Source organism: Erythrolamprus reginae, chromosome 2, assembly GCF_031021105.1.
Source record: "Erythrolamprus reginae isolate rEryReg1 chromosome 2, rEryReg1.hap1, whole genome shotgun sequence".
Lineage (NCBI taxonomy): Eukaryota > Metazoa > Chordata > Lepidosauria > Squamata > Dipsadidae > Erythrolamprus > Erythrolamprus reginae.
Genome location: NC_091951.1, coordinates 66,828,660 through 66,850,653, shown reverse-complemented (window position 1 = coordinate 66,850,653; position 21,994 = coordinate 66,828,660). Strand labels below are relative to the sequence as shown.

Genomic DNA, 21,994 nt, shown 5'->3' with positions numbered 1-21,994 from the left:
TCAAATCAAAATCACTTTTGAAATAGAGAATAGGTGGAATGTCTATTCATTGGATTCCAGCCAAAATAAATGTTAGTCTTCACGATTAATATAAGATACAGGAGGGAAAAGTTGCCCCATTAATGTCACAGCAGCTGAATGGGTAATCCTACTAACTTCAAATGTTACATATGGGAAATCATAATATTAATCAGATACAAGTGACTATAGCAGTGATGATTAACCTTTTTTTCCTTGGGTGCCAAAAGAGCATGTGTGTATGCTATCGCGCATACATGAGTGCCCACATCCAATGCCTGGGGAGGGCAAAAACAGCTTCCCCATCCCCCAGAGCTCCTCTGGGGGCAGGAAACGGCCTGTTTCCCAACTTCTGATGGGCCCAGTAGGCTCGTGTTTTACCCTCCCCTGGCTCCAGGGAAAGCTTTATTTATTTATTTATTATTTATTACTTAGATTTGTATGCCGCCCCGAGTCTTCGGAGAGGGGCGGCATACAAATCTAAGTAATAAATAATAAATAAATAAATAAAGCTTTCCCTGGAGCCAGGGGAGGGTAAAAATGTCACCCCCACCCCCTGGAGGCTCTCTGAAAGCCAAAAACACCTTCCCAGAACCTCTGGCAAGCCAAAAATCAGCTGGCCAGCACACACATGCACGATGGAGCTGAGCTAGGACAACTGCTCGCATGCTAGCAGATATGGCTCCATGTGCCACCTATGGCATCCGTGCCATAGGTTCACCATCACTGGACTATAGCAATAATAGGAAGCACACAATATGTGTTTTTGAGAAAAGAGGTGTATAAAATATGAGTATCTAAACCTTAATCAGCAGGCAACTGGAAAGAATTATGGACTACTAAGTACATCTATAGATCAACTAAAGTTGTTTTTCTTCTTTTTTTATTATAAGCTTTTTATTACAGGGCAGGAGACTAAGCATCTTTTATTTCAAATCACGGTTTACCCAGACAAACACAATAGTTTTCTAAACGGCCTATCTAATATGCATATCCTGCTCCAATAGTTTAATGCTAAGAAGGAAGAGTGTGTTGCTACCAAAGCATTATAAAAGTGCATACCATATTTTTGGAGTATAAAACACATCTTTTTCCTCCCTAAAAGAGGCTGAAATTTGGATGTTTCTTAAAGCATTATAAAATGTATACCATATTTTTGGGGTATAAAACACATCTTTTTCCTCCCTAAAAGTGGCTGAAAATTTGGGTGTTTCTTATACCCGAATATAGCTTTTCCGAAGATTTTTTTTCCAGCTCTAATTAGGTGATAATGATCTGCCTGGTTTCCTACTCTCCCAGAAAAAAGGTTTTTTCCAGCCCTAAGTCTTTGCAGGCTTGTTTTCATTCCTACTCCCGCTGAAAAAGTTTTTTTCAGCCCTAACCAGGAGATAAAATAATGTGCTGAAGCTGAACAGACTAAGGACTCTAGTCAGATAAATACCTGGTAGGTAGACCCCCCCCCCCCTATTTTCCTTTCCCAAAAGTAAGGTGCATCTTAGACTCCGGTATGTTTTATACTCTGAAAAATACAGTATATAACAATACCGTTATTGTATCATATAGAACCATGGTGATGCAGTGGTTAGAATGAAGGATAGGATGGTTAACTCACTGCTCACCCCAGATGTTCAATTACTACTGGCTCAAGGTTGACTCAGTTTTCCATCCTTCCGAGGTCGGTAAAATGAGCACCTTGATTGTATGCTGACTCTGTAAACCACTTAGAAAGGGCTTTAAAGCCCTGTGAAGTGGTATATAAGTGTAAGTGCTAAACCTCAACAGAACAGATTTAAAAGGCAAACATACTTTAAAAATATTTACCTTAAGCTTTACAGTACTAAGAGATTTTGTTTTAGGTAGAGATTTTTAAGTACCGTATATACTCGAGTATAAATCGAGTTTTTTAGCCCAAAAAATGGGCTGAAAAACCCGACCTCGACTTATACTCGGGTGACTGACAGGTCACCACAAGAGGGCGCAAGCGGCTTAGAGAAAGACAGCCGTCTTTCAGCTTGAAAGAAGCGGCAACTGCCCGGTTAAGAAGGGAGAATCCACCCCCTAGCCAAACGGCTTTTTTACTGTTTAGCGCAGCGTTCGAGCGCTAAACAGGAAAAAAGCCATTTGGCTAGGGGGTGGATTCTCCCTTCTTAACCGGGCAGTTGCCGCTTTTTTGTTGTTTAGTGCTCGAACGCTGCGCTAAACAGAAAGAAGCGGCAACTGCCCGGTTAAGAAGGGAGAATCAACCCCCTAGCCAAACGGCTTTTTTCCTGTTTAGCGCTCGAACGCTGCGCTAAACAGTAAAAAAGCCGTTTGGCTAGGGGGTGGATTCTCCCTTCTTAACCGGGCAGTTGCCGCTTCTTTCTGTTTAACGCAGCGTTCGAGCGCTAAACAGCAAAAAAGCGGCAACTGCCCGGTTAAGAAGGGAGAATCCAGAGTCCTGTTGGAGTTGGGCGGCAAGGAAAGAGGGAGGGAGGGAGAGAGGGAAGGAAGGAAGAAGTTAGGAAAGAAGGAAGACAGAAAGAAAGAAAAAAAGATGGTAGAAAGGAAGAGAGACAAAGAAAGATGGTAGGAAGGAAAAAAGACAAAAAAGGAAAGGGAGGGAGGGAAGGGACTGAAGAAGGAAAGAAAAAGGAAAGAAGATAGGCAGACAGAAAAAGAAAGGGGGGGGAGAAGGAAGAAAGGAAGGAGAGAGAGACAGAAAGAAAGAAAGAAAGAAAGAAAGACAGACAGACCTATGACCACAATTGAGCCCAAAATTGTGGTTGTTAAACAAAAGCGTTGTTCAGTGAGAATCACCACATTTTATTCAATCCCGGGCATTTCCTAGCTCTAACAGTGATGTGCAAGCTAGGGAAGTACTGGTACATCTGAAGGTACCATATGTGTAATGTTCTAGTTATGGTTAAATGTGTGGCAGAAAGTGGACTCTGGGTTTGTTTTTCCTATTACAGTAAGTGAGGTTGAATGTACCGTATACAGTATACCGGTAATTTTACAAGAGCTCCCTCCCTCTCTCTCTCTCTCTGTAAATATACCGTACATATACAGTTTATATAGTAAACAATGTACGGTATATTTTTGTGTGCCTGTGTGTAATATGTATGTATACATATGGCATATATACATAGAATTAAATAGTATATTTTGGATGTTCAGTAATAGTAAATAGAGAGGGAAATTGTATCTCTTTGAGGCAAGGAGAGGCCAAATATCCTAACCCTAACCCAAACCAGCAGGAGCAGTGGGGGATTGAGGTAAGTATAGTACTTGCAATTTTTTTGCCTATACTGCCTTGGGGTACATATACCTGTTTACCCTCTTTTAAACTTACAGAGCTAGTTTACTGGTTTTCTTTGAAATAAATATTCTAAAACATTTACCCTACTGATGCCTCAACTGATGTAATTTTATTGGTTTCCATTTTAATAAGTTACCAGTAGCCGCTGCATTTTCCATCCTCGACTTATACACGGGTCAATAAATTTACCCCAATTTTTGTGGCAAAAGTAGGGGCCTCGACTTATAGTCGGAGCGACTTATACTCGAGTATATACGGGTATATACATTCCTTGGACTCTAACACCTCATTGTTGCTTAGCAACCCAAGCATCATTATACCCTAAATTCTATCCATTTTAAAAGATAATTTCTTCTAGAATAGGTTTTTAAACAAGGAAGGAAGTTTGCCTATTACACTTTTGATACTAAATGACACAAGCAGTCATTGTATTGTTACACTGTTGTAAAGGTAATTGTTACAAGTGCATTATTAACTTAGTTAATCCTTGAAGGAGATTTTCTCCAAGTAAATATAAATACTTTTATAACTAAAAAAGCTATAACTAGAAGAGAGTTATTATGTATAGAGTAATCTAATATTACTTAATGTGACAATCTTGATTTCCCATTTTCCAAATGAAGCTTTCATGTAGCTGACCAAATCTTGTAAATTAGCTCTTAATTTATTTTAGACTATACGTAAGGCACTAATATATTACTAAGATCCATTTGCTGATGAAAACATATGGCCTGTGTGTGTAGAAATGGGATGGGAGGAGGTGAATTTTCTCTTCAAATTAAGATGCTATTGTAATGTGTTCACAGGGTAAAGAAGTCAAACAAAGCTTTTCTGATCAGCAATGACACTCAAATCACATTTTCAATGCGGCAACAGTCAACAGTACATTGGTGTACTGTTAATATTTTTAATAATACATAGCCTTATATGGAAAAACTATGATTACACACCTTCAGATTTACCTTACATGTGCAGGACAACGTTTCTTGGAACATAAAAAATTAAGCTCAGGTTGAATAGCCCAAGTACATATTTAAAAGACTCATGGTACTAACCCATATCAGCACAATTTGCCACCATTTGTTGGAAACATCTTCAAGACCACCTTCTACTACATAGCTCCCAGTGACAGGTAAGGGCCCACAGATTTGGTCTTCTCCAGGTCCCATGAGCTAAACAGTGTCGACTGGCAGATCTGTGGGTGAGGGCTTTCTCTGTGGCTGCCCCAGCTCTCTGGAACCAGTTACCTCCTGAGATCTGGGGTACCCCCACCCTATTGGCCTTCTGGAAAGCAGTATCCTGGGGCCGTTGATCTTATGATGGTAACCAGTGAGATCTGGCCATGAATAATATGCAGGGGTTTAAGTGCATTGTAAATTGTTTTTAAACTGTTTTTAGAAGTTTTTGTACCATTATTGATGTTTTATATTTTTGCTGTGAGCCGCCTTGAGAGTTGAATAGCCTAGACATTTAAATAAATAAATAAATAAATACATACATACATACATACATACATACATACATACATACATACACACACACACACATGCATACAATAAAATAAAATAAAAAATAAAATAAAATAAAATAACATACTGCCCATCCACAGATAACTTTGATCCCTCAACACCACTCCGGAGACTCGGAGCGGCTTTTTCCTTATTAATACAACAGATAGCACTATTTATATGCAGTTAGAAGTTAGGGATTGCTTGGGTTCCAACATGTATCATAGTTAATAAAGTTGAATTGAATTTGCAATATGGATAACCACTCAACTAGTGTAAATAAATCCTTTGGGGTCTTTTTAAAATCCCATTGAACTCTAAATGGTTCATTACCATCAAAGTTGGTTAGCTCATGTGAGAAACATTCATGACCAAATGAAAAGCATTAGGCCAGCTTCATACTTAAAGAACACAATTTATTTCTTTTCGCCACTGAAAAAAAATCACTTATTGCTATTCTATTTTTAATCAGTTAACAGTCCATCAACAGAACAGCCCACTTAATTCATGGCGGCTAACTTTATTCCAGAGCCTTTGATAATAAACTTGTCAAAGGCTTTTTGAAAATCTTAACTATAATATGTCAACAGAGTCGTCTCCATATATATGCCTGCTGACATTCTGAAACAGCTTTCTAAAGTTGATGAAACCAAAACTGACCTTTGCAGATCAATGCTGATGTTTCATTAATAAGGCAATGTCTTCTATATACCATGGGTCTTTTTCTCTCTTCTACTGTCATTTCTATCCCTTTATCTAGAATTATTCTGCCTGGTTTATATTTTCAAAGATCTTTCCTGAGTTTATTTTTAAAAATTGGTGTCTCACTGCTATCCTCCCCAGTGCTCTGGCAGAGAATCTTTTTGGGTGGACCATTGCATATTTTTATTTCTTTCCTTCTTTCCTTTCTCTCTTTCCTTCTTTCCTTTTCTTTCCTTCCTTTCCCTTTCTTTCTTTCTTTCTCTCTCTCTCTCTTTCTTGTTTTCCTTCCTTCCTTCTCTTTTTCCCTTTAATTTCTATAGCTGCCCATCTCAGTAAATGACTTCAGGTGGCTTATATATCAATGATCCACAGACATCATTAGGGCCGAATTTGCTCCAATGCCCCAGCTGCGTCATCATTTAAGTTCTTATTTGCAATCGACTATTCTAATCCTCCTCTTGGTTTAGAGACTTCTGGCATTGATGCAGAAATTATACAATACAGTATACCATTTTTCAAATGTTGAGGACACAGGCCATTTTCACTGTCTTTTTGTTTTCTTTTCATCTCTTGATGGACACGATCACTCATTAACCCACTTCCAATATTAATCCTACCACTTACAAGAGATCCTATAATATTTACATCCCTTTATATGAGATACTGCTCTGTACCTGCTGTTTTCCTCCAGGGATCAGTTTAAAAGATACTGTTCAATATGCAAATTGTTTCCCTTTTACAAGTTCAGCTTGTCCAAATTATTCCCCAGGATCCATCAGATCTAAACTTTTTCATCTGGCATCACCATTACATTCACATTCTAAGTATGTTGATGTCCAATCTACCTAGCTGGCACTATCTGTGCATAACAACATAGCATTTCTGAAAATGCTACCTTAACAATCTGTCACAGTGTGATAGGGTTCTTTTCAAACTGGAGCCATATTTTGCTCTGAAAAAGTGGAAACTGACAAAGAAAAACATGAGGCTTTAATGCTTTTTTAAAAAACTATTTACAGGGAGACTACTTACAAGTATTCACATTTATTTTTTATTTATTTGTTTGTCAAACATGTACAAGATAGCAGGTATAGGTATAAACATAAGCAAATTAAGTACAGATAAATGAGGAGAATAGGACAATAAGGCAGGAATTGTAGGCACAATGGACAGTAGACAGTCTAAAGTTAAAGTTTTTGGGATTTGGGGAAGAAATCAAAGAGTCGAGTAATGAATTCCAGGCATTAATCAAGTTGTTGCTGAAGTCGTACTTTCTGCAATCAAGTTGGCAGTGGTTTACATTAAGTTTGTATCTATTATATGCTACAAAAACATTTTATATATGCATCTATTGTGTGCTAAAGACATGTCCTTTTAGGTCTCCTACTAGCTGCTTTGTTTTTAATCTCCTCTTTTTACTAGAAACATAGAAACATAGAAGACTGACAGCAGAAAAAGACCTCATGGTCCATCTAGTCTGCCCTTATATTATTTCCTGTATTTTATCTTACAATGGATATATGTTTATCCCAGGCATGTTTAAATTCAGTTACTGTGGATTTACCAACCACATCTGCTGGAAGTTTGTTCCAAGGATCTACTACTCTTTCAGTGAAATAATATTTTCTCACGTTGCTTTTGATCTTTCCCCCAACTAACTTCAGATTGTGTCCAATTGTTCTTGTGTTAACTTTCCTATTAAAAACACTTCCCTCCTGAACCTTATTTAACCCTTTAACATATTTAAATCTTTCGATCATGTCCCCCCTTTTCCTTCTGTCCTCCAGACTATACAGATTGAGTTCATTAAGTCTTTCCTGATACGTTTTATACTTAAGACCTTCCACCATTCTTGTAGCCCATCTTTGGACCCTTTCAATTTTGTCAATATCTTTTTGTAGGTGAGGTCTCCAGAACTGAACACAGTATTCCAAATGTGGTCACACCAGCGCTCTATATAAGGGGATCACAATCTCCCTCTTCCTGCTTGTTATACCTCTAGCTATGCAGCCAAGCATCCTACTTGCTTTTCCTAATGTCCGACCACACTGCTCACCCATTTTGAGACTGTCAGAAATCACTACCCCTAAATCCTGCTCTTCTGAAGTTTTTGCTAACACAGAACTGCCAATGCAATACTCAGACTGAGGATTCCTTTTCCCCAAGTGCATTATTTTACATTTGGAAACATTAAACTGCATTTTCCATTGCTTCGACCATTTATCTAGTAAAGCTAAATCATTTACCATATTACAGACCCCTCCAGGAATACTAAAAAAACCCTTCCCATTCAATTCACCTCCCTACTGGTTAACAAGTGAGAGACTGAAAAGAAAGGAAGGAGCTGGACTTTTGATGTGGTGTGCTTAGCATGGCTTGACTATAGCTTGGAACTATTCAACTTAACTCTACTGCTTCCCTGTCGGGGAAGAACATCACCCAGGATCTTTTGCCCAGTTCTTCCCCAGTGACCAGGAATTTACCACCAACAGAAGATTCCCCTTGGGGGGGGGGGAGCTGTCACCTGCAGACAGCCAGGTTCCTCCTTTCTTTCCTGGGTCTTTAGTAGAGCTATGGTTACTCTGGGGCCTAATTCCCCTTCTTCCCGCAAGCCACCCACTCAGACAACTAGCAACAGCAATAGCACTTAGACTTATAAAATGCTTCACAGTGCTTTACGGTCCTCTCTAATCAGTTTACAGAGTCAGAATATTGGCCCCAACTATCTGGGTCCTCATTTTACGGACCTTGGAAGGAGAGAAGGTTGAATCAATGATGAGGTTCCATCTGCCAAATTGCAGCAGTCGGCAGGCAGCAAATATAGCCTGCAGTACTACATTCTAATCACTGCACCACCATGACTCTCCACAGCGACTATTCCATATATTTAATTTTTCTCTTCAGCAATTTATCTGCAGCCACCCAGTACAGTTTTTTTTCCTCCTCCTCTCTCCAATTTTTAGTCAGACCAGCAGCATATTCTCAAGAAGTTGAGGAGAAGGGAGTCCACCTACCCCCAGGATTCTGTCCTTAACACCTATATATTAGGCTAGGCCAGGGATAGGCAAAGTTGGCTCTTCTAGGACTTGTGGACTTCAACTCCCAGAATTCCTGAGCCAATCATGCCAGCTCAGGAATTCTGGGAGTTGAAGTCCACATGTCATAGAAGAGCCAACTTTGCCTACCCCTGGGCTAGGTCAATGGGCCTGGTGTCTCAATATTTCACCGCAACAGTCCTGCCTAGAGCCAGGTCATCTCATCAGTCCTTGTGATCGCACAACTACCATTGCAAGCCAAAAGGTACCTGCTTCTTTTCCTCTGTTTACTTGCTTCAATAGATGGCTCATACCAGCAGAACAGCTGCCATGTCAGGTCATTAAGACACATATGTCACATAGTCTTGAATTTCCTTCCGCTATCCAGCAGCCTAAATGTGGTTTCCGGAATTGATTGTATAGATTTCCATGATGCTAACATAGGCCCCTGGCACCCACAATTTCACAGTAGCCTATACACAACATAAACTCATCTGTCTGCATTTTTAATATTGAATCAGCCGGCAAATAGATTTGATAAATAAAATAAATAAAAATAAATCACCAACAACCAAAAGCATTGCAAACTCGCAAAGCATCCCGCACTTGCTCTTGAGTTGCCATAGGCAAAGGGAATGGGGAAACAAACTTCTGTATCAGGGAGCTGGCATCTCAGTCAAAACAAAACACACTCCAACCGATATGTTGAGGTCGTCTCCATGGAAACCCACAGTGGCCAGAGGGGAGTGACTTTTATAGCCTGTGAAATTGCTTTGTTGGGGAATGTGACTGATAACACATATTGGAGAGACTGGGAAACAGGGTCAGAGGCAAAGTGTCAATTAACTAAGGTCATAATTGGCTCCGTCTAGTCCATGCCAGCATGAAGCTCCTAATAAATAACTGGATCTCTTTTGAAGCTTGGCTTGAGGCTCATGATTTAATTAGGGCATCTGTCAGAACCCTGACAAGCATTTTATTCCCCTGAGAACTATCTTTCATACATAATATGAGTTTATCATCCAAGGACTGGATCCCCCCTGTGACAACACCTCCATTATCCTGAAAGGTTCTTCTTCTCCAAGAGTGATCATCCTGAGAATCAAGCAAAGCTATCACACTTCATTCCCTACTCTGTATTATCTCTAGTGAAGCCAATCTTGCTTCCTGACAGCCAGAAGCTCATGGCACTGAGCACAAACACATAAGCAATGCCAAACAGGCAGAGAGTTGTACATTTTGCACTTTATGCAATGAACAGGAAATCATCTCTTCCCATATCGACTTTCTGCCTTCAGATTATTTATTGCTAATAGATGTGGGGTTTTTTTTTGTAAAGTTGGATTTTTGTTAGACTCCGGAAATTAAAACAGGCACACGGTGATTCTTCCAAGCAGATTTCTTTATTGTTCTACACCTACAGACAAAATCTTGCCAAACTGAAGCAGACCACCTACATGAAGCTACATTCTGGGAACAATTAGGGAGGGTCTGTCTTCAGCCTCTTTCTCTCCCACAAACTATCAGAACCAAGTTGCCTCTTATTCCTCTGCGTACTCTCCCTCCTGGGAATCCATGCTACATTCATCACAGTTTTACCTTATGCTTTATGAAATATACCAGGAGCCCCAGTAGTTAAACTTGACAGAAGAGATTGGCAGTCATTCTATCTTTCCTCCTGCTACTTCCCTTGCAACACTCTCTGGTCAGGACTTCCCTCCAGTTCACCTCCTATAGTCCCGAGTCCTCCTCTTTCCAAAGATTGCTGGCTGGGATCAGAGTTAAATGATATAATTTCCTGACATTTTCAGATGGAAAACACAAAGCATGTTTTTTTTAAAAAAAAAAAGCCTACTTCAAAATCAAATGCAGAATGTTTCATCCATTTCTATGACATAGTCCTGCCCAATGTGTCCTCACTATATTCTAGTTGCATTTCGAATAATTGTTCTACTTACTATATTCTTCAATTATTAAAATGATTAAAAATATTCATTACAACTCCATACTATCATTGTGTATTTATAACATCAGACTTTGTTTATATCACATTGATCTTCAAAATGCGGATGTGGATACTTCTAGACCAGGGATGGCTAACCTTTTCTGGACCGAGTGCCCAAAGCGGACACAAACAACCTGAAACCCTAAAATGCAATGTGGTGCATATCCTCCCATGTGCCTTTGCCCCCGTGCATGCCTGTATAGCCCCTGCATGCCCCCTGCCCCCGCACACACCCCACCCCCACATGCGTGCGCACCCCCTGCACAGGCATTGCCCCTGTGCAAGCATGCGCATACCCACACATGCCCTGCCCCCACATATGCACACCCACACCCACATAAACCGCACATGCATATGCACCCTGCATGCACCTCATACATACCCCGCATGAATGAGAGAGACCTGATGACCAGCTAGCCAACAGGAGGCATGCACACATGCGCAATGGAGCTGAACTGGGTTTGCGTACCTACAAAGAAGGCACTGCATGCCACCTGCGGCACGTGTGCCATAGATTCACCATCACAGTTCTAGGTCATTAATAAATTTTAATGTATGCTTAAACTCTGAATGAACATCTCAAAAAGTAGCAACTGAATTCAGTAGGGTTCTTAGTGCTCTTTGAATTTGCTTGTTTTCTTGCAGACACTTCATTATCCAAACTAGGTAACAACATCAGACTAGCACCTAGGACCCCTCATGTCAACCCTGAGCTACAAATTTTCTCCTTTATTATTAATACTTAGATAACAGCAGTAAATTTTAGCAGCTTCCCAAAAAGCCAACACAGTTCTAGGCTACATTAACAGAGGGATAGAATCAAGATCACGTGAAGTGTCAATACCACTTTATAAGGCCTTGGTAAGGCCACACTTGGAACACTGCATTCAGTTTTGGTCACCACAATGCAAAAAGGATATTGAGACTCTAGAAAGAATACAGAGAAGAGCAACAAACATGACTGGAGGCTAAAACATATGAATAATAGTTGCTGGAACCAGGTATGTCTACTTCAATGAAAAGAAGGACTAGGGGAGACCTGATAGCAGTGTTCTAATATCTCAGGAGTTGCCACGAAGAAGAGGGAGTCAAGCTATTCTCCAAAGCTCCTGAGGGTAGGACAAGGTGAAAAGCAACTTTTAATCAGTGGAACAACTTGCCTCCAGAAGTTATGAATGCTTCAACACTGGAAGTTTTTAAGAAGATGTTGAATAACCATTTGTCTGAAGTGGTGTAGTGTTTCCTGCCTAAGCAGGGGGTTGGACTAGAAGACCTTCAAGGTTCTTCCAACTCAGTTATTCTATTCTATTCTATTCCTATTCTATTCGTGCCAGGACTAAAGGCTAGACTGAGATATAAGAGCAGTATGTCAGAAGTTAATTGCAGCAAATAATTCAGCGAAATAAATTTTGTGGCATTTTTATGAAATCACAGGAATCAAGCTCAAAATAAGAGAGAACTTCAATAGTTAGTTTGGAAAGAAAATAGGAAACAAATGTAAAACAGTAATAATATAATGAATATCACAGGATTTCCATAATTATTCAGCATGCCAAATCTTGTTTCTTATCAGAATTAGACATCTAAACCATACTGCTTATTAAGAATGGCCATGCAACCTGATTTGCAAAACCAAGGAAGACCATCTTTCCTTTCTTAGGGAGGCTTATCATAATAATTACACTTCAAAATTGTTTTCCTTTTTTTTTCACTTGTTATACAATATGTGGTCTCTGCTTGTCATTTCTGTTTTTCTTTCACTGATAAAATGGCAATATTTCTTTTCCTAACTAGGTTCATATGCTTCTCCAATTATTAACTGGTTTGAATGATTTACTCTCTATAATTGGATTAAAACTTCTTTACAGCAACAATACATCAGTTATACAGACTGCAACCAGATAAACAAAGGCAGAACATTTTTCCTACAGAATGGATATTTACTGTTGCAAGGATAATTTTCACATATTGAAAAGAGACACGTTCTTGGTTACAACCGAACCGCATAACAATAACAATAACAATAAGCTGATGTCTGTGCCTTTACTGAAAATGCAAATGTTGAAGAATTACATGAAAGGTAGAAAAAAGAGAGGAAGAAAACCAACAACAACAAGGTAGATGAACTTGGATTATCGTGGTGTTGTGTGCACCATTGAAAAGAACAAATCAGGGCTGTATGGTCATGATGAAAAATTGATCTTGATGGTTTCTAGGAATGGAAAATTACTTGATGACACATAATAAATCAATGGCAAATCTAAGTGCATTACCCAGAAAGGATGTAGTGTTTGGAACATTAAAATTGAAGAAAGAGAAGAACCTGGGCAAACGCAATTATGCAAAGTTAATAAAGGTATTATATTTGGAAAGGTATTTATTTATTTATATATTTGTCATACAAGTATAGAATTAAAGTTTGTATTAACATAGCAAAGTATAAAGAGGTGATAAAAAAGATAATAGGACAGAAGGACAGGGACGGTAGGCACAATAGTGCACTTATGCATGCTCCTTACAGACCTCTTAGGAAAGTGGAGAGGTCAACAGTAGATAATTTGAGGTTGAAGATCTTGGGGTTAGGGGAAGAAACAGCAGAGTCAGGTAGTGAGTTCCAGGCATTGATCACTCTGTTGTGGAAGTTATATTTTCTGCAGTCAGGTTTGGAGCAATTTACATTTAGTTTGTATCTATTACATGCTCTTGTGCTGTTGTTGTTGAAGGTGAATTAGTCGACCAAGAGAAAGGACGTTATGGTGTATGCTCTTATGAACAACAGTTAAATCAGTTCGGAGGCGACTTAGTTGTAGATTGTCTAGCCATAGTATTTAAAGTCTGGAGGAGTACAGTAGTTTCTTTCAAGAGGAGTTCTATATTCATTGTCAACATCTGATTCAAGGAATGGAAATGTATACTATATGCCTGGAGATCACCATATGGACAACATTGGAATCAATTTGACTGTATAATGATGAGAAACAAAAGTGGAGGAGAAAGCCATCCAGCCAACCAAAATACTTCCAGATGCAGCAGAACACACCATGAATTACAAGCATCATATACACGTATTAGATTTAAAAAAGATTATTGATACACCAACAAAACTTTACATGGAGGACATACCGTCAGACTTTAAGCTTAATATAAGATATAGAATTAATACTTTCAATTCTAGCAAAAAGACTATCTGTAGGGGCAGGTAAAGAGATAATAGATAAATGAATCAATCAGGAAAAAAATGGTAAAAAAAGAGATCCAAACAGCTTGAAACCAAGAAAGAACAGTGGATGAAAGCCATAATCAAACAGGAAGTATTATAATTAAATGTAAGCTTTCCAGTAAAAAAGGACAAAGTATAACATCTTAACTGAAAATGTCAACAGAGAAAAATAACAAGAAAAGGCAAATCACAAAGACATTTACAGATAAGGCTATTGAAGAACAGTACTGGAAGAAATCTAAAAGAAGCAATGAAGTTATAAGAACACACACAAAAAAACCCATTGGAATATAGAAACTATTTATAAATGGGATTACACAATAAAAAAAATATTTGCAGAGAGAAAATGCTTTCTGGGCCTGACTCTATTAGAAAGTGGAGAACAAGAAGCAATAAACCAGCTGCCAAGCAAAAATGCCCCAAGCAGCAGATGAAATACCAGTGATAGTAGATACACAGGAAGGGAAGGAAGGGAACAGTAAGGGAGGTGAAGGGAGGGAAATGCTAAATAAAAGTGCTGCTTGTGACTCAGTTTCTCACGTGACTTTTCTTTTTTAACTTTATCTGGTTCAAATTATGACAGAATGCTGTGTAAAATGAACCCAGGAAGAAGAGCTGAAGCTAAACCTAAGTCAGATGCATTCCTATTCTGAGTTTGATGATTATGTGCTAAACCAGTGAGGGTGCACCTTTCTTTTCCTTGGGTGCCAAAAGCGTGCTACTGCATATTCACAAATACCCCCACCCATAATTCAGTGCCTGGGGATAGCAAAAATGGCCTCCCTGTCCACCCCCCTCCGGAGGCCCTCTGGAGGCCTGAAACAGCCCATTTCCCAACCTCTGGTTGGCCCAGTAGCCCTGTTTTTCAGGCTTCTCTGGAGCCTGGGGAGGGCAAAAGTGCCCTTCCCAATCCCACCAGAGATTCTTTGAAAGCTGAAAATGCTCTCCCAGATTCTCCAGGCGATTTGAAAATCAACGGCTGGCAAGCACATGCACTATGGAGCTGAGCTAGGTTAATGGCTCATCTGCCAGCAGACACGGCTCTGCATGCCACCTGTGACATCTGTGCCACAGGTTTATTTATTTATTCGATTTTTATGCCGCCCTTCTATTTAGACTCAGGGTGGCTTACAACATGTTAGCAATAGCATTTTTTAACAGAGCCAGCATATTGCCCCCACAATTCAGGTCCTCGTTTTACCCACCTCGGAAGGATGGAAGGCTGAGTCAACCTTGAGTGGATTTGAACTGCTGACCTACAGATCTACAGTCAGTTTCAGTGGCCTGCAGTACAGCACTCTACCTGCTGCGCCACCCCAGCTCATTTTGCCATAACTGTGCTAAACCACATTTCCAGGGGGGGGGGGGATGACAAACTAGAATCAGAAGATGGCAATGATGACAATACAGGGGTCTGAGAGCATACTCTTAAAGAAAGTCAGAAGGAAAGATGATGTATGTATGTGTATATGTATGAACTTTATAGATTAAGAGACACATGATATCAGCATTCAAGTACGTTGCAGGGTGCCATGGAGAAGACAGAAACTATTTCCATTGCTACAGAAACCAAAACCAGAAATAGATATAGGTTGCTGCCTAGATTTCATTTCAATACAAGGGAACACTTTCTGATAACAAGTTATATACAACATTAGAACTGCCTATGTAGGGCTACTATGGGTTCTCCATCTGTAGAGATTTTAAAGAAGAAAACTGGACCATTTAGTAGACTTTTCAGTGCACAAATGACTCAAGGATGATGGACACCACTTCAAACTGGTTGTGGGAATATGCCATTAGGATAGCTGTCAACATAGATAAATCAGTGAAACAAAAAGGGACACAAGTAAACAATGCTTGCTATAATGGGTAAAATTCAAACAGTACATGTGATTAAAAGAAGGCCTTAAAAATTCCATTAAAAGTGACCAAACATCTTTATGTTTTATAACCTAACATTCAGTAAAACTATTAATTTTCTTTATCCGCAAGCAGAGATTTAAAAGTGTAAGTGAACGTGCAGTTGAATGTCTTACCTCTGAATTTTTTAGGAGGACTGTTAAGATCACCTGTTTCTGGTTGTACAACACATCGGTCGTCAACAAGTCTGCAATAAGCAAAAGTGGGGAACAGAATTAAACTTAGCATTACATTCTCCAAATTAGTATTTTTCAGATCCCTTTGATAGAAAGAAAGAGTCATCCAAGATTAAGTTAGAAAAGCAGCTGAGTTATCTGACTTTTCCCATACACGACGTTCTTATTTTCATTTGCGTTCCTCAAAAATGCAACTTCATTCACTTTCACTCGAGGAATATCTGTAAGGCTAATGGCAAGTGTAGTTGAATTTTAAAAACCAGAAGGTGAAATAAAGGTGAAAAAAATATGAATTTTCAAAGAGTAATTTTTGATATTAGAGAGAAAGCTGTTTGTTTGTGTTTATTTATTTATTTTATTAATTAGATTTCTATGCTGCCCTTCTTGAGACGACTCAGTGCAACATACAACGTTAAATATAACAATATATAAGAAATTTAAATATCTATAAAAATTATGAAAATTTACTTTAAAAACGCATTTTAAAAGATCCCATATATGTTCACACATTTATTTATGTATTTATCTATCTATCTATTGTCTGTCTGTCTGTCTGTCTGTCTGTCTGTCTGTCTGTCTGTCTGTCTGTCTATCTATCTATCTATCTATCTATCTATCTATCTATCTATCTATCTATCTATCTATCAGATTTGTATGCCGCCCCTCTCCGTAGACTCATTCATCCAGTCCAATCCAATCATATCACTCATGGCCCCCATGCCAACCGGCAGGGGTAGGTTTTTAAAGCTTTATGAAAGACCAGGAGGGAGGGTACAGAAAGTATCTCTAGAGGGAGTTCATTCCAGAGGGCTGGGGCCACCACAGAGAAGGCTCTTTCCCTAGACCCCACCAGACGACATTGTCTGGCCAATGGAACCTGGAGAAGGCCCACTCTGTGGGACCTAACTGGTCACTGGGATACATGATACAATCGACTCAGGGTGGCATACAACATAATAAAAGCAATACAAGTATATAGAAATCTAATATTAAAATACTAAAAATTAAAAATTCCTAAACCCCTGTTTATGCCTAACATATCCGCATTCATCCCAACTGCGTTTAGCCACTCTTAACATTGGCCGGGGTTACGTCTCTTTACTCACGGCCCCCCATCCCCACCATACATCTACATATAGATGTATCCCTGAATATACAGAGAAATAATACAAATACTTTTCTACTCACAGTAGCACCCTTCTTTTTGCACAAAATAAAATAGACATCCTTGGTCACACACACATCAAATTTATACAAAAATGGGACACAAACAATAGCTGTAAAATAAATTCCTGTCCACTGCTTAAGAATTAAATTTATTTCATGAAACTATCCCAGTGAAGATAAAGTGATAGCAAATTATATACATTTTAATGAATGTGTCTTGCTGTGTGGCATGAGAGAATGGGTATATGCTATTTGGCTGCTATTATTTCTTACTAATTACACATACTGTAGTTAATTACACATGGTTGACTTACGACCATTTGATGTTACAACAGCATTGAAAACAGACACTCACAACTGCTCCTCCCACTATTGTAGTATCCCCATGGTGATGTAATCAAAATGTGGGTGCTTCGCAGCCAATGTGTATTGATATTTGATGACCCCAGGTGCAGTGACCTAGGGTCATCAAATCACTATTTGTGATGTTCCCAGACAGGTGCCAACAGGCAAAATCATTGGGTGAAGTCACATTCTCTTAGTGATTGCATGATTCACTGAAAAACTGCAATAGTCAATTTAACAATCACGAAACCCCCCCCCCCCCCAAGAAATAGTAAAATCACACATAATTCATTTAACAACTGCCTGGGTCACAATTGTTGTCATCAGGGACTGCTATTGTTATTAATACTGTTATAACCCATTGAATAAAAAAACTTTTAATACCTATCAGCACTTAATGAAAAAAAAACCCAGTCAAAAGAGGAATATTTCCTACTAAACTTCCTGGGTGAGAAGAAACTGCACAACAAATAGAATAGAATAGAATAGAATAGAATTTTATTGGCCAAGTGTAATTTCTCCTGGTGTATATGCTCTCAGTGTACATAAAATAAAAGAGACATTCATCAAGAATTATAAGATACAACACTATCATTAAATGACTATCATTTAATGATAGTCCAGGTACAAATAAGCAAACAAATCATATTAGGAACCAGTCAATATAAATTGTAAGGAGACAAGCAACAATGTTACAGTCATACTGTCATTTGTGAGAGGAGATGGGTGATGGGAACAATGAGAAGATTAATAGTAATGCAGATTTAGTAAACAGTTTGACAGTAATGTGTGTATATGTGTGTGTGTTATTTTGTATAGTAGTACAAAAGAAGTTTAATATATATTTCATATTATATAGTTTTTGTGTTGTTCCAATGATGTTGTTTCTTTTACTCTCTTATTGACCTAAGATGTTCATTTAATTTCTTATACATATGAATTTTTTATGCTTGTATCTTCCCTTGAAAATTTTATATTTAAGGACTGCATATTTCATTATATAATGAAATAACTTGGTTAAAATTGTGATTAAAAACCCTACGCATGCATGCACAAATCGAACTTAGCTCTAATGTAGAGAAATGCCCATGTAAAGAAATAGTTCTGATTTATGGGAAAGGATACATCAACCTACAATTTGCTTGAAATAACAAACATGGATTTTATGCGTCTGGCTTTGGGTAGCAAGAAAACTATGGGAACCCTGTGTAAGCTAGCAGTGATCACTGATGAGTTGCATAAATCTAAAGACAGAAAGTAGTTTGCATGATTCTATGAACTTATCGAAAACCATAAATCGTGGTAAATGTATCATCGTCATGTACATACAGAGTCAAGATAAGTGCTCTACTATTTATTTATTTATGTATTATTTATGTATTATTTATTTATTTATTTATTATTTATTAATTGGATTTGTGTACCACCTCTCTCCAAGGACTCAGGGTGGTTCACAACATATCAAAACAATATACAATATACATTTCTGAAAAATCCAATTAATACAGCTAAAAAACTTTTAAAAAGCTAATCATTAAATTCATTCATTCCCATTCACACAGCAAGACTTACTAGAAAGTAATAGTTTAAAAAGTGAACTAAATTTCTGATAGCAAAATGACCAGTTATAACTAAAAATGTTAAAGTGATTATAGAAGGTACTGTCGTTACAGAAGCTTCAATACTCTTAACTTTTACATCAAAAGGCTGTTGACAAGGTAACCCATTTGCTGTAGAGATATACATAAGTAATTACATGTGTTGACTGACATTCATGTTTGTTAACTCCTAGGAAACCAGATAATGTCTTATCTCAGGGCAAGCTACTTCCTGTAAATAAATATCAGTGTAGGTGTACATATTGCAAGACTGGAAATAAACTTTGCTTCTGGAAGTAATTTGAGCCAACTCAAAAGCAGAAGATCCAGAGAGAACAGTGTGCATACCTTGTACTGTTTTCTAATGTATTTATTTATTAAATTTGTATGCCACCCCTCTCCGTAGACTCGGGGTGGCTAACAACAATAATAAAACAGCGTATAACAAATCTAATATTTAAAATATTTAAAATAGCTAAAAACCCTTATTAAAAGCCAAACATACACACAAACATACCATGCATAAATTGTATAGGCCTGAGGGAAAAGGAATACAGTGGAACCCCGACATAAGAGCTGCTCTACTTAAGAGCAACTCGAGATAAGAGCTGGGAGGGGAGAGATATTTTTGTTCTACTTACAAGCCCAAATTCGAGATACAAGCGCCAAGGAGCTGTCTCCTGAAGCCAAACGCTAACTTCCGCGTTCGGCTTCAGGAGACAGCTGCGAAGCGGCGCGTGTGTTTTAAAAGGTTGCAGCCGGCCTGGGGGGCTCGGGGGGGTGCTTGCAGCTTTCTTTCTTGCTCTTTTTCTTTCTCTCTTTTACCTTCCCTTCCTCTATTTCTTCTTTTCTTTCTCCTTCCCACCTTCTTCCCTCCCTCCCTCCCTTCACTCATTCCTCTCTTGCTCTCCCCTTTCATAAGTTTCCTTGCTTCCTTCCTCTGTTCCTGTCCCTTCCCCCTTTCTTTCTTTCTTTCTTTCTTTCTTTCTTGCTCTTTTTCTTTCTCTCTTTTACCTTCCCTTCCTCTATTTCTTCTTTTCTTTCTCCTTCCCACCTTCTTCCCTCCCTCCCTCCCTTCACTCATTCCTCTCTTACTCTCCCCTTTCATAAGTTTCCTTGCTTCCTTCCTCTGTTCCTGTCCCTTCCCTCTTTCCTTCCTTCCTTCCCACCCTCCGTCCATTCATTCACCCATTCCTCTCTTGATCGCTTAAAGCCGGTCCCTGGTGCAAAAAGGGTTGGGGGCCTCTGTCCTACAGGATTGGGTGGCAGAGAAGTTGAACATATGTAAATTTAAAAGTTTAAGAAAGTTTACAAGTTAAGTGAAAGAAACTTCATTATTCATTTACATGTACATGTACATTTCTTCATTAAAAACATGTCTTTCTGCATAATTTAGACTAACTTTGTGAGTTTTTTGAGGGCTGGAACCAATTAAAATTATTTACATTAATTCCTATGGGGAAAAGTCGTTCGAGATAAGAGCTGCTCGACTTAAGAGCCCAGGTCCGGAACGAATTAAACTCATATCTCGAGGTACCACTGTATCTCAATTCCCCCATGCCTGACGACAGAGGTGGGTTTTAAGGAGCTTACGAAAGGCAAGGAGGGTGGGGGCAATTCTGATCTCTGGGGGGAGCTGGTTCCAGAGGGTCAGGGCTGCCACAGAGAAGGCTCTTCCCCTGGGTCCTGCCAGACGACATTGTTTAGTTGACGGGACCCGGAGAAGGCCAACTCTGTGGGACCTAACTGGTCGCTAGGATTCGTGCGGCAGAAGGCGGTCCCGGAGATATTCTGGTCTAGATATTCTATTCTAAAAACAGAAAAATAATTCTTATATATTTGCAGGCTACAGACGGGTTGTGGCTACAGAAGGGTTGTGGCTTTTAAATGAAATTTAGCATGGTCTTGGCTATTTCTAACATCTGGCAGGTTTCACTGTATAAATATGGAAACTTTCAATAGAACATGAAGCTGATCTTTGCTGAGATGAAGAATTTAATTTACAAGGCAAAGGTGACCTCTCTGTTTTGGCTCCAAGGAATCCAAGAGAGTTGCAGTCTACTGAGTTAGAACTTTCTACAGGATGCAGCTCATTTTATACATCTGAACTTTTTACTATTTCTGGCTCCTCCTAAATTTTCATATTTTCTTTTGAAAAGAAGCAAAAAAAGCTTTTTGATTTCTATTCCATCTATCAGAAATTTAATTGACTGTGTGTCCTCAAATTTTCACCCGCAGTGACCACAAGGTTTTCTCCATGACAATCTATCCCTAACATATTCCTTCAAGTCTTCCAAATGTGCACTCATTGTCATGTAACTGAATCTCTCCACTTTTCCTCAGCCCTACAGCATTTTCCAACTGGAAAAAAGCCCTACCTCTCCAATCCCTCGCAAGCTCCTTCAGCTGTTTTTTGGGTTGCTCCACTGCGTCCTAGGGTAGACAGTGAGGAAACGGCTTCAGCGCATTCCTATGACATCATTCAACAGGTAACTGGGAAGTCCAAGTGAAGGGCATGCCTCAATGCGCCTTGGTGGAGACCCAGCTTTAATGGCTGAGCAGAGCATGCTCACAGTATGTGTCAGTTTTCAGCAGCGGAACGGTGATCCCCACACGAATGGTGGCCCCAGGTACCATTGCAGGGCTGGGGCTAACATTTACTTCATTTCAATTCAGTTTTTAAAAACCTTATCCTATGATGAAGAAAGTGCCAAACCTCCACTGATTTGCAAAGAGTAAACTTCTGCAATGCTTTAGTCTTTGTTGCAAAATAGATCATTTCAATTTAAAGCTCAGAGCTTATAATGGTCTAGCTACTTGCCAGATCAGTTGTAGCCAGCAAAACAAAGAAAATCCCAAACCTCAGTGAATAGTTAATCAATCATTTATTTATTTATTTGTTTGTTTGTTTGTTTGTTTGTTTGTTTGTTTAGATTTCTATGCCACCCTTCTCGAGGCGGCTAAGAAGAAATCATACATACCATGCATAAAATATATAG

At 38.9% G+C, this 21,994-nt stretch overlaps 1 protein-coding gene across 4 annotated transcripts in view; it reads right to left on the bottom strand.

The window, feature by feature from the left end:
- Window positions 1–21,994, bottom strand: part of ITPR1 (inositol 1,4,5-trisphosphate receptor type 1) — a 305,443-nt gene that overhangs the window by 226,100 nt on the left and 57,349 nt on the right. For all 4 annotated transcript variants that reach the window (XM_070738264.1, XM_070738266.1, XM_070738262.1 and 1 more), the window contains one exon: window positions 15,826–15,896. In XM_070738264.1, the coding sequence (XP_070594365.1) occupies window positions 15,826–15,896 (71 nt within the window). The remainder of the gene's footprint in view (window positions 1–15,825; window positions 15,897–21,994) is intronic.